The sequence below is a fragment of the Salvelinus sp. IW2-2015 genome, linkage group LG8, assembly GCF_002910315.2.
Source record: "Salvelinus sp. IW2-2015 linkage group LG8, ASM291031v2, whole genome shotgun sequence".
Classification (NCBI taxonomy): domain Eukaryota; kingdom Metazoa; phylum Chordata; class Actinopteri; order Salmoniformes; family Salmonidae; genus Salvelinus; species Salvelinus sp. IW2-2015.
Window position 1 is genome coordinate 44,253,507 of NC_036848.1, and position 12,500 is coordinate 44,266,006.

The window sequence follows — 12,500 nt, forward strand, 5'->3', positions numbered from 1 at the left end:
CACCAACAGAAGCCGAAAATACCACTACCTCATCATGCCTACGTGCTTTGTGTATCTCTACGCCAGAACCTCCCCAAGACACACACATGTAAACTAAAATGGCACGTGTGTAAACTGCTTATCTCCTTGCCTCACAACCCCCTAACCAAGATAAATCTATATGACACAGAAACACAGAGACAAGAGTGTTTTAACTGGAAGTGGGACGTAGAGTCTGTGCTGCTGTGTGAGATAGAAGTAGATAGGAGTATCATTAAGATAAGCTGATAGTGCTTCATTTCTCCTGCATTTATTGGCTCTTCCTTCAGCATAATGAGTCTTTTACACGGAGATAATAATATGACTGTCGTTAAATAAATCCCTAAATGACCTAAGGCTATTAACACCCTAGAGGTGACAACAAACCATGACAGCTGCAATGTCCTCTGGGTTGTCTCCGTCCAGGTCAAACTTGAAGGTAACCATCTTGTCATTGTGAGTCTGCAGCTGACACTCCACCACCCGGTCGTCTTTGTCAGAGAGCTGCACATAGAGACACCATCCACCAGTGTTAGTTTGTTTATGTTATGTAGAATATAAAGACACTGGGGTAGCAGTAGAACAAAGATAAAGCACTGAGTGTGTGTGTGTGTGTGTGTGTGTGTGTGTGTGTGTGTGTGTGTGTGTTGTGTGTGTGTGTGTGTGTGTGGTGTGTGTGGTGTGGTGTGTGTGTGTGTGTGTGTGTGTGTGTGTGTGTGTGTGTATACGTGTACCTACTGTGTATGAGGGTGAGCATGGTCTGTGTGGCTCAGTTGGTAGAGCATGGTGCTTGCATCACCAGGGTTGTGGGTTTGATTCTCACAGGGGACCAGTACAAAAATGTATGGATTTTTGTATTTTTGTTAAATGACTAAAATGTAAATGTTTGTTTCTGCTTCCCCAGGTGTTCTGGTCACAAGAGACATAGCAGGTGGAGGAAGAGCATACTGTACCACCAGCATAACCTCTAAGAGGATTACATAAACTGAATAACCACGTTTGTTTTGTATAACGACTGTGATAATGTAACTTCTGGTTACTTTTTAAAGGACATTCTACCCCAAAATGAATGAAAATGGAATTATGTTGACACCATCTGAAATATAATTTTCCCTTTAAAAGCATTACAACCTGTAGCCCAACTGATGCAGCATAGAGGCTTTGAATAAATACGCTGAATCATTGAAAAAAAATCATAAAATGCTTAAAAGCGTGTCTCGGCAGAATAACCCCGCAAAAATAATTAAATGTAATCCTATTATTTTGAGTGGTGGCGACAATTTATTGTAGGGGAAACACTGCAAAGTATGCATATCCAAATGACACCCTATTGGTACCCTATTCCTCCACTATATAGGGAATAGGGTGCCATTTGGGATGGGCCCTAACTGTGGACTTGACAATTAGACTTGACAATCACTTGTATAGAATAGTCTTGATTGATTAATTGATTGATTTGTTTTACCCCAGTGATGCGCAGTCTTGAACGGGCCCTTCTCCGGAACAGCTTGCCAGCCGTGCGCCTGGCAGCAGTCTTGCCGCTCTTCTCTGATAGGCCCTCGTAGCTGTCACTCAAACCCGAGATCATGTCGGAGGCGTAGCTGTGAGGATGATTGGTGTGTTAGTGAATTTGTGTCATAACTGCCGTAACATTTATGAGTTAATACATGCTATACTATTAGGAGGAAATAGAAATAACCACCTGTCAAGTTTTAGGTCAGAAACAGATCTAGACTGTTATACATGCCAAATATATATGCCAAATAAGCCCAATGTGAGGATATATTAAACATCAGTGTGCTGTAATATGGGCCTACAGCAATTGGGGCAAATCTCCTATAGAAAACAAGTACACAGTCATAGTAAAGGAACAACAAATCCACATATTCTGTTCAGCAGTGTAGTATTTGTATTATGAAAAAGTGAAAGTTGCACAGCCTGGGACATGCAGTACATTTTAAAAAGCTTAAATTCAGTCCTCTGGGTCTCTTAGTGGTCCCTGATTTATCCCTCCTCCATCCACTACTTCAGCAAAGATTTACAGACACTCTACTGGTTGGCAGGTTCCACTGAGCTTTCTAACCGTTCTCTAAAATCTGAAGTACTTTTGGGGAACTTCAGTTCACGGTGGACAAAACTGGTTGTTCACCCACTCAGGATGGAGGTAATGGGGAAATGGAAATGTTTTTGTTTACGTTCTTCTTGTTTATGACATACTTGTTTGGTTTTATGTGTTGGTGTTGGGTTTCAGTTTTTAAGTAGTGTTTTTGCTGACTAACTGTAAAAATGTATTTCCCACTTGGGAACAAAAGTATCATCTTTCTAATTGCTATGTATAGAATCATAAGTAGTGCATGCTGAAGATGTTTTGGAACACAAAATACCTTAGACAGAATGGGCACCAGATGACAACACACACAGGCACACACACGCACGCATTCACGCACGCACGCACACACAAACACCCCCTAGCCAGAAACATCTGATACTAAAGTAAAACAGACAGAAACCTCAAAGTCCATTGTGCTTCAATCACTAGACTGGGGAGAGGCTGTTGTTTCCCCCAGATCAGTCTGCTATTGGCACACACAGATGTGTACAGAGGCATAGGAAGCCTAGAGGTTAGAGGGTCAGGTGGGAACTTGGCAACTGGGGGTCTGTTTGTCTATTCCACTGCTGTTGGAAGCACATCCAAAAACAGATCAAGGAACGCGGCACTGACTGACCCTGTGCCTCTCAGCGAGTGTGTGTGTGTGTCTGGGGGTGATGGGAATGGCAGGAGATGAATGTCTCTTTCTAATAAAAATAGACAATAAAGTATTTATTCTAGGGAAGAGGCTGAGGAATGTACCTGTCCACAGGTGAGTTGAAGCCGCTGGGAGGGTGTCCTCCAGAGTGTCCATGCTCCGTATTACCCAATACTGCAATACTCTACAAACGGGAAAAGGAGAGGGCACAATTAAGCATAAGGCAACAGTCACAGAAACATAGTGAATAACGGTAATTCAAAAATAAGCAGGGACAGTTGAGGTAGAGTTGCTATTCGTCCCCTCTCTACTACTCTTACACTTGGATAACTAGGACACTATTTGTCCCATTCACTCACAGAGGGAAAGCGAAGGGCTGGGATGGGGTGGTGGTGAGGCTGTCCATTGAGGGCGGTAGTCCCAGTCCCGTTGAGGGTTGACCCGTTGAGGCTGACCGCTGTCTCCAGGGGGTCCTGGAGGCCAGAGGAGCTGAGATAGCCGTCTGTCTCACAGTCAGCTGTTACAACAAACACATGAAACATGAGCATGTGACTGACCAGGCAGGGCCGCATTCACTGACTGACTGACACACACACATACGCACGCACACACAAAAGAACGCATTCACGCACATATACACACACATACAGACGCATGCACGCACACTCTAAAAAATGCTGGGTTATTTGGATGACCCAACTGCTGGGTTGCAGGCATAGGGTCACTTAGTTGGATTGTTCTCTTTTAAAACAGAAAGGTTGGGTTGTTGATAGTTGGTAAAAAGCTGAGGGATGGGGCTGGAGAAATGTAACAACTCTCAAATTCTGGTTAAAACTTTTGATATCATGGATGGTCAGTCCTTATGTAAGGCTTGACCATCCATGATTTCAAAAGTTTTAACCAGTGTTTGTTAACATTTACTTTGTTTACAAACATTGTAGCAAAACAAGCTTATATTTTGGGTTCTGATGGAGTACGACAGTTGAACTGAACTCATGAGGCATTTCTAAGTTAAATTCTTCAAGAATCATTGGGTACATGTCATTATTTAAGTCCAAAAATGGATGTAGCAACTGGAAACTATGGGTTTCCACAACAGAAGAATTTCTGCACAAACTGTCAGAAACCGTCTCAGGGAAGCTCATCTGCGTGCTCGTCATTCTCACCAGGGTCTTGACCTGACTGCAGTTCGGCGTCGTAACTGACTTCAGTGGGCAAATGCTCACCTATGATGGCGACTGGCACGCTGGAGAAGTCTGCTCTTCACGGATTAATCCAGGTTTCAACTGTACCGGGSAGATGGCAGACAGCATGTATGGCGTCGTGTGGGCGAGTGGTTTGCTGAAGTCAACGTTATGAACAGAGTGCCCCATGTTGGCGGTGCGGTTATGGTATGGGCAGGCAGGCATAAACTATGGACAATGAACACAATTGCATTTTATCAATGGCAATTTGAATGCACAGAGATACTGTGACGAGATCCATTATCGTGCCATTACTCTGCCGCCATCACCTTATGCTTCAGCATTATAATGCACAGCCTCATGTCGCAAGGATCTGTACACAATTCCTGGAAAATGAAAATGCCCCAGTTCTTCTATGGCCTGCATACTCACCAAACATGTCACCCATTGAGCATGTTTGGGATGCTCTGGATCAACGTGCACGACAGCGTGTTCCAGTTCCGGCCAATATCAAGCAACTGCGCACAGCCATTGAAGAGGAGTGGGACAACATTCCACAGGTTACAACCCAACCAACAGCCTGATCAACTCTATGCGAAGGAGATGTGTCGTGCTGCATGAGGCAAATGGTGGTCACACAAGATACTGACTGTTTTTCTGGTCCAACGCCCCTGCCATTTTTTAAGGTATCTGTGACCAAGTCATGTGAAATCCATAGATTAGGGCCTAATTTATTTATTTCAATTGACTGATTTATTTATATGAACTGTAACTCAGTAAAATCTTTGAAATTGTTGCATGTTGTGTTTATATTTTTGTTCAGTGTACAAACATAATTAACAGGAATTACATTTACTCTCATGGCTGGCCAAAAATAACTACATGAAAGCCACGCCACTTCTGGACCAGGCCTCCTGAAAATAACCTATGGATTACATTCATCCCAGAATGAAAGTGAATAAAAACCCAATTGATGGTTAAATTAACCCATGTTTGGGTAATCCCAACAACCCAACATGTTGGGTTATTCATGTAACCCAAATGGCTGAGTCAAAATAACCCAGCCTGTGTTCTGTCTAATATTTACCCACCTCTGGTTTACCAAATAACCCAAATTGGGTTGTTTTTAACCCAGCATTTTTGATTAGTGTGCACACACGGAGAGGACTCAGAGGATTCACTATTGATTAACACCATGGTGGGTACACAATGACAAATGTGGAAGAATTCTGCTCCAATATTTAAACTAGATTAACCTGGATTATTTGGGACCTGCAGTCAAAGAGAGTTTTAATAGTCTTCCTGCTGGTCACTAAAAAACATAAAACATTTGAGGACAATAGTACGCACACACGCAAACACACACACACACACACACGCACACACACTCGACTGGAGAGGTAAGACCATCTAGGACTGAATAATTAAGTTATCCTCAGGCTCACATTTCGTTCTCTCAGGGCCTAGTCAGGACCATTCATCACAACAACAGTTACGAAATCAACAAATACTGCCAAATACTGCTATAATGGACATTGCTTTTATAACCTCAGAGGGCTATTAAAATTCCACACCAGGTGTCAAGGTTGACAATAGACCTTGTTGACCAGTGAGACTGTGACATGTGATACAGTCTAATTCTGTGTCTCAAATGGCACCCTATTCCCTATATAGTCCACTACTATGGCCCCTGGTTCAAAAGTAGTGCACTATATAGGGACTACGGTGCCATTAGGGACGCAGACACAGCCGAAATCAGCTGCAGGTTAAGTTAAGTGTTCTCACAGTTGGCTGAGGAGCAGCTGGTGTGGTGGACCTGGAAGTGCTGATGCTGGTCTGCCTCTGGTTCCTCTGGTTCAGGGATGAAGCTGGCATTGATGCCCAAGTTTAGATAGCTATTGACAGGGGACAGGGTGTGTGTCAGAGGGTTCGGGGGGGTCTGACCCTGGCTCTGGGCAGGGGTGGGGGTCGGGTTGGGGACGACGATGGGGCACTGAGGAGTCTCCAACATTGATGGAGACCTGTTGATTCTCGGGGAGGGCGGCTGCAGTGCAGGCTCAGGCTCCTCCTCAATGGCCTGCTTCTTCTTCTCTGCAAGGAGGCGCAGTTTCTCCCGTTGGCGCTTGATGGCATTGACACGGTCCCGGATGGCCTTGGCCACCAGCTTGAAGTCGGCCTCGCACACGAAGCCCAGCACCACCTGGGAGACAGACAAGGAAGGGACATATCAAAGTCAGGGCACAATAGTGTGACAAACAGGGAACATTTCACGGCCCATGAACCAGCACTGTCTGTGAAAAGAGATCTGATGCACTTCCTAACCGTGCTTTTCTGTACTGTACATATGTAGGATCTTAATTTGAGTCAGTTTGCTACAGCATGAAAATAATCCTGCAGCAACAGGAAATGTGAATTATTATGTGGATTACGTTGATAACTTTTTTGGAAGCGAAAATCTCAGAATCTTCAGAAGCCTTTTAAAACCTTGAATAAACCACACGTTTTACATTTTGTGCAGGAAAGTTCTCCTGCAACAGGGTGATCCAATTAAGATGCTACATCTGTACATCACACAACATGAAATGAAAAGACGACAAGCTCATCACGGCTGTGTCTGAGCCAGTGGGTGGCCAGTAGCCTAGTGGTTAAGAGCATTGGGCCAGCAACTGAAAGGACGCTGGTTTGAAAACCTGACCGACTAGGTGAAAAATCTGTTGATGTGCCCTTGAGCAAGGCACGAGTGTGTGTCAGTAGGTTTTTGCTCCACCCTTCTACTTGATTTACTCAAATGTAAATTTAGAAAGGCTCATAGGGCAGGAGCCTACCTCCTGTTTCTGTAGCATGAGACAGCTTGATGTACGTAAGTACACATATACAGTGGGGAGAACAAGTATTTGATACACTGCCGATTTTGCAGGTTTTCCTACTTACAAAGCATGTAGAGGTCTGTAATTATTATCATAGGTACACTTCAACTATGAGAGACGGAATCTAAAACAAAAATCCAGAAAATCACATTGTATGATTTTTAAGTAATTAATTTGCATTTTATTGCATGACATAAGTATTTGATACATCAGAAAAGCAGAACTTAATATTTGGTACAGAAACCTTTGTTTGCAATTACAGAGATCATACGTTTCCTGTAGTTCTTGACRAGGTTTGCACACACTGCAGCAGGGATTTTGGCCCACTCCTCCATACAGATCTTCTCCAGATCCTTCAGGTTTCGGGGCTGTCGCTGGGCAATACGGACTTTCAGCTCCCTCCAAAGATTTTCTATTGGGTTCAGGTCTGGAGACTGGCTAGGCCACTCCAGGACCTTGAGATGCTTCTTACGGAGCCACTCCTTAGTTGCCATGGCTGTGTGCTTCGTGTCGTTGTCATGCTGGAAGACCCAGCCACGACCCATCTTCAATGCTCTTACTGAGGGAAGGAGGTTGTTGGCCAAGATCTCGCGATACATGGCCCCATCCATCCTCCCCTCAATACGGTGCAGTCGTCCTGTCCCCTTTGCAGAAAAGCATCCCCAAAGAATGATGTTTCCACCTCCATGCTTCACGGTTGGGATGGTGTTCTTGGGGTTGTACTCATACTTCTTCTTCCTCCAAACACGGCGAGTGGAGTTAGACCAAAAAGCTCTATTTTTGTCTCATCAGACCACATGACCTGTCTCTTATACACATCTAGATGTGTATAAGAGACAGGGCCTGGACATGCACTGGCTTAAGCAGGGGGACCTTGCGTGCGCTGCAGGATTTTAATCCATGACGGCGTAGTGTGTTACTAATGGTTTTCTTTGAGACTGTGGTCCCAGCTCTCTTCAGGTCATTGACCAGGTCCTGCCGTGTAGTTCTGGGCTGATCCCTCACCTTCCTCATGATCATTGATGCCCCACGAGGTGAAATCTTGCATGGAGCCCCAGACCGAGGGTGATTGACCGTCATCTTGAACTTCTTCCATTTTCTAATAATTGCGCCAACAGTTGTTTCCTTCTCACCAAGCTGCTTGCCTATTGTCCTGTAGCCCATCCCAGCCTTGTGCAGGTCTACAATTTTATCCCTGATGTCCTTACACAGCTCTCTGGTCTTGGCCATTGTGGAGAGGTTGGAATCTGTTTGATTGTGTGTGGACAGGTGTCTTTTATACAGGTAACGAGTTCAAACAGGTGCAGTTAATACAGGTAATGAGTGGAGAACAGGAGGGCTTCTTAAAGAAAAACTAACAGGTCTGTGAGAGCCGGAATTCTTACTGGTTGGTAGGTGATCAAATACTTATGTCATGCAATAAAATGCAAATTAATTATTTAAAAATCATACAATGTGATTTTCTGGATTTTTGTTTTAGATTCCGTCTCTCACAGTTGAAGTGTACCTATGATAAAAATTACAGACCTCTACATGCTTTGTAAGTAGGAAAACCTGCAAAATCGGCAGTGTATCAAATACTTGTTCTCCCCACTGTACGTATGTGTAACGTCCATCATTAGGAGAAAGAGAGGAGGACCAAGGTGCAGCGTGGTAAGTACCCATTTTAATAAGGATACTTGAACAAAGAACAAAAAACAATAAACCGACGAAACAGTCCCGTATGGTGACAACACAAACACAGGAACAATCACCCACAACCCACAATTACAAAACAGGCTACCTAAATATGGCTCCCAATCAGAGACAACGACTGACACCTACCTCTGATTGAGAACCATATCAGGCKAAACACATAGAAATAGACAAACTAGACATACAACATAGAATGCCCACTCATATCACACCCTGACCAAACAAAACATAGAAACAAACAATGCAAACTATGGTCAGAGCGTGACAGTATGCTATCTTAATTTGACCAGTTTCTCACAGCAGTAAAATAATCCTGCAGCAACAGGACATGTGAATTATTATGTGGATTATAATAAATTGACATTCTTGCAGGGTTGATACCTTTTTTTGTTCAAGTCTGACAATTTAAAGGGGAAATTACAAACTTTAGAAGCCTTTTTACAGCTTGAATACACTACAAGTCTGCATTTCCTGCTGTGCAGGAAAATCATCTGCAACAACAATGATCAAATTAAAATAGTAGACCTGTACACCCCCTGGACAGGACGCTAGTCTTGTCATTTGCTGTGTAGATAATCAATATGTATTGAGCAGATGCTGTCTATGTATGGAGGGGCTGATCTGAGGCCCTTTGATATTCCTCAAGAATCAATGTAAAAGATACAGCTGTAAATCACAGAGTGGACCTTTAAAGGATGGCATTACATCCAAACCTGTCCCACTCAGAACACAGTGTTCCAGTCTCAGACCGGCGGGGAAGACAAGGACTGCGTCCCAAATGGCACCCTTTTTCCTATATAGGGCACGGTGTCTCCGGGATTTCGCTCCACCCTTGTAATGAATTAAGGTCACTAATAAGTAAGGAACTCCCCTCACATGATTGTCCAGGTCTTAATTGAAAGGAAAAAACAAAAACCCGCAGACACTCGGCCCTCCGTGGAATGAGTTTGGACCCCTGATATAGGGAATAGGGTACCATTTGGGATGTACCGAAAGTTGGTCATTTGCCTCCCTCCTCTCTCACCCTCGCTCAACACCTTGTCAGATTACGCTGTTAGATTCCCATAACCCAGATTATATGTCCTGGAGCAGGGTTTCCCTAGATTTTTGCCCTAACACTACTTATAATAATCAAAGCTTGATGATGAGTTGGTTATTTGAATAAGCTGTGTAGTGCTAGGGTAAAAAGTGTGCACCCAGGGGGGGCCCCAGGACCAAGTTAGGAAAACCCAGTTCTGGATGATAATAAATGGGATCTTGATGAAAAGGCTACATGTATGGAATTGTGGCTGGTGGCCAGGCCGGGTCCTTCTCATTAAAAGTGACCTCTGCTAAAGGGGCTGGAGGACACACGTGCTATGTCCCAAATAGCACCCTAGTGTGTGGGTCCTGGTAAAAAAGTTGTGCACTATACAGGGAATAGGGTGCCATTTGGGACTCACTCAAGGAGAAGCTGCTTCGTAATGCGTCCTGTACGAGAGACAGCCATTATATTATTAAAGCCCTGACCTCCGCTATCTTCCTGAGCCACGCTCTCCTCTCACATTTCTAGCGCTGATGATTAAACGCTGACCTGTGCCCTTGACAGACTGTCTGCAGCCGGATCCACTTCACTTCATGGGATAAGCATATGTCAGTGTGTGTCCACAATTGTAATCGAATCATAAACTATGTTGTATTAGATTCCTTGTGTTTGCTGGTTGGGGTCTGTTGCAAATAGCAGTGGTGTAAAGTACTTAAGTAAAAAATACTTTAAAGTACTATTTAAGTAGTTTTTTGGGGTATCTGTACTCCTAAAGAAAAGAAAATAAATAACATTTTACTCTATACATTTTCCCTGACACCCAAAAGTACTCGTTACATTTTGAATGCTAAGCAGGATAGGAAAAAATCACACACTTATCAAGAGAACATCCCTGGTCATCCCTACTGCCTCTGATCTGGCGGAGTCACTGAACACAAATGCTTTGTTTGTAAATATGTCTGTGTTGGAGCGTGCACCTGGCTATCCGTCAATAAAAAAAATCTGAAAATGGTGCCGACTGGTTTGCTTAATATGAGGAATTTGAAATTCTTTATACTTTTACTTTTGATACTTAAGTACATTTTAAATCAAATACCTTTAGACTTTTACTCAAGTAGTATTTTACTGGGTGACTTCCACTTTTTCTATTAAGGTGTCTTTACTTTTACTCAAGTATAACAATTGGGTACTTTTTCCACCACTGGCAAATAGAATATCTATATCATCAGAATCCATACAGGATATTCCATCTTCAACTCATCCTGTACTCATTATCACCACTGTATGGTTTGCTATCTATACATACAGTCTGGATATGTGAGTGTAACTTTTTTGTTTGTCTCTAAAAATAAGAATGGCTGTGTTTTCACCTGGTGCAACACCGACATTCCAACAATATGTAAGCTGATTCTACTACCTACTTGCATAATAGCTATAGTATTACACCTAAGTTGTTTCCACTGGTCCTTAGCTTGTGAGAGCCACAACTGGAAACCCTTCTTTTAATCATTAATGTAGAGGAAGTAAAGGTAAAAGAGGCCGTGATGTTAGGTAACTGCGAAGGTCAAGTGTTGTGGGAATATACCCAGCCTACAGTGGTAGGTCATATAGCTTTCCCACACAGCCTATTACTGAAACAGAGATCAACTCATGAGTGGTACCAAAGGGAGTGGATATAGTATACCCATCTTACCGTATATAAATCTCAGCTTTATCATTTACTGTTTTCAATGCTCTGCTGAGAGCTCTGCTCTGAGTAAGACTTACAACGTATGTGAAAATTTGATCATATTACTCCAGTGCTAGCCTCCCTACACTGGCTTCCTGTTAAGGCAAGGGCTGATTTCAAGGTTTTACTGCTAACCTACAAAGCATTACATGGGCTTGCTCCTACCTATCTTTCCGATTTGGTCCTGCCGTACATACCTACACGTACGCTACGGTCACAAGACGCAGGCCTCCTAATTGTCCCTAGAATTTCTAAGCAAACAGCCAGCTGGAGGCAGTGCTTTCTCCTATAGAGCTCCATTTTTATGGAATGGTCTGCCTACCCATGTGAGAGACGCAGACTCGGTCTCAACCTTTAAGTCTTTACTGAAGACTCATCTCTTCAGTGGGTCATATGATTGAGTGTAGTCTGGCCCAGGAGTGTGAAGGTGAACGGAAAGGCTCTGGAGCAACGTACCGCCCTTGCTGTCTCTGCCTGGTCGGTTCCCCTCTCTCCACTGGGATTCTCTGCCTCTAACCCTATTACAGGGCTGAGTCACTGGCTTACTGGTGCTCTTTCATGCCGTCCCTAGGAGGGGTGCGTTACTTGAGTGGGTTGAGTCACCGACGTGATCTTCCTGTCTGGGTTGGCGCCCCCCCTTGGGTTGTGCCGTGGCGGAGATCTTTGTGGGCTATACTCGGCCTTGTCTCAGGATGGTAAGTTGGTGGTTGAAGATATCCCTCTAGTGGTGTAGGGGCTGTGCTTTGGCAAAGTGGGTGGGGTTATATCAGATGGGTCCACAGTGTCTCCTGACCCCTCCTGTCTCAGCCTCCAGTATTTATGCTGAAGTAGTTTATGTGTCAGGGGGCTAGGGTCAGTTTGTTATATCTGGAGTACTTCTCCTGTCTTATCCGGTGTCCTGTGTGAATTTAAGTATGCTCTCTCTCATTCTCTCTCTCTCTCTTTCTTTCTCTCTCTCGGAGGACCTGAGCCCTAGGACCATGCCTCAAGACTACCTGACATGATGACTCCTTGCTGTCCCCAGTCCACCTGGCCGTGCTGCTGCTCCAGTTTCAACTGTTCTGCCTGCGGCTATGTAACCCTGACCTGTTCACCGGACGTGCTATCTGTCCCAGACCTGCTGTTTTCAACTCCCTTAGAGGACAGCAGGAGCGTAGAGATGAGTCTCTGAACATGGAGGTCGGCATATGAAAAAAGCCAACTGACATTTACTCCTGATGGTGACTGACGTGCGTG

General features: G+C 44.1%; 1 protein-coding gene across 1 annotated transcript in view; it reads right to left on the minus strand.

Annotated features, from left to right (window-relative positions):
- The window catches only part of wnk4a (WNK lysine deficient protein kinase 4a), a 79,770-nt gene that overhangs the window by 12,625 nt on the left and 54,645 nt on the right, over positions 1 to 12,500 (minus strand). Inside the window, exons 7-11 of the mRNA XM_070445040.1 lie at positions 5,735 to 6,149; positions 3,125 to 3,282; positions 2,870 to 2,949; positions 1,484 to 1,619; positions 406 to 522 (exon numbers count right to left, since the gene is read on the minus strand). Of these exons, the coding sequence (XP_070301141.1) occupies positions 406 to 522; positions 1,484 to 1,619; positions 2,870 to 2,949; positions 3,125 to 3,282; positions 5,735 to 6,149 (906 nt within the window). The remainder of the gene's footprint in view (positions 1 to 405; positions 523 to 1,483; positions 1,620 to 2,869; positions 2,950 to 3,124; positions 3,283 to 5,734; positions 6,150 to 12,500) is intronic.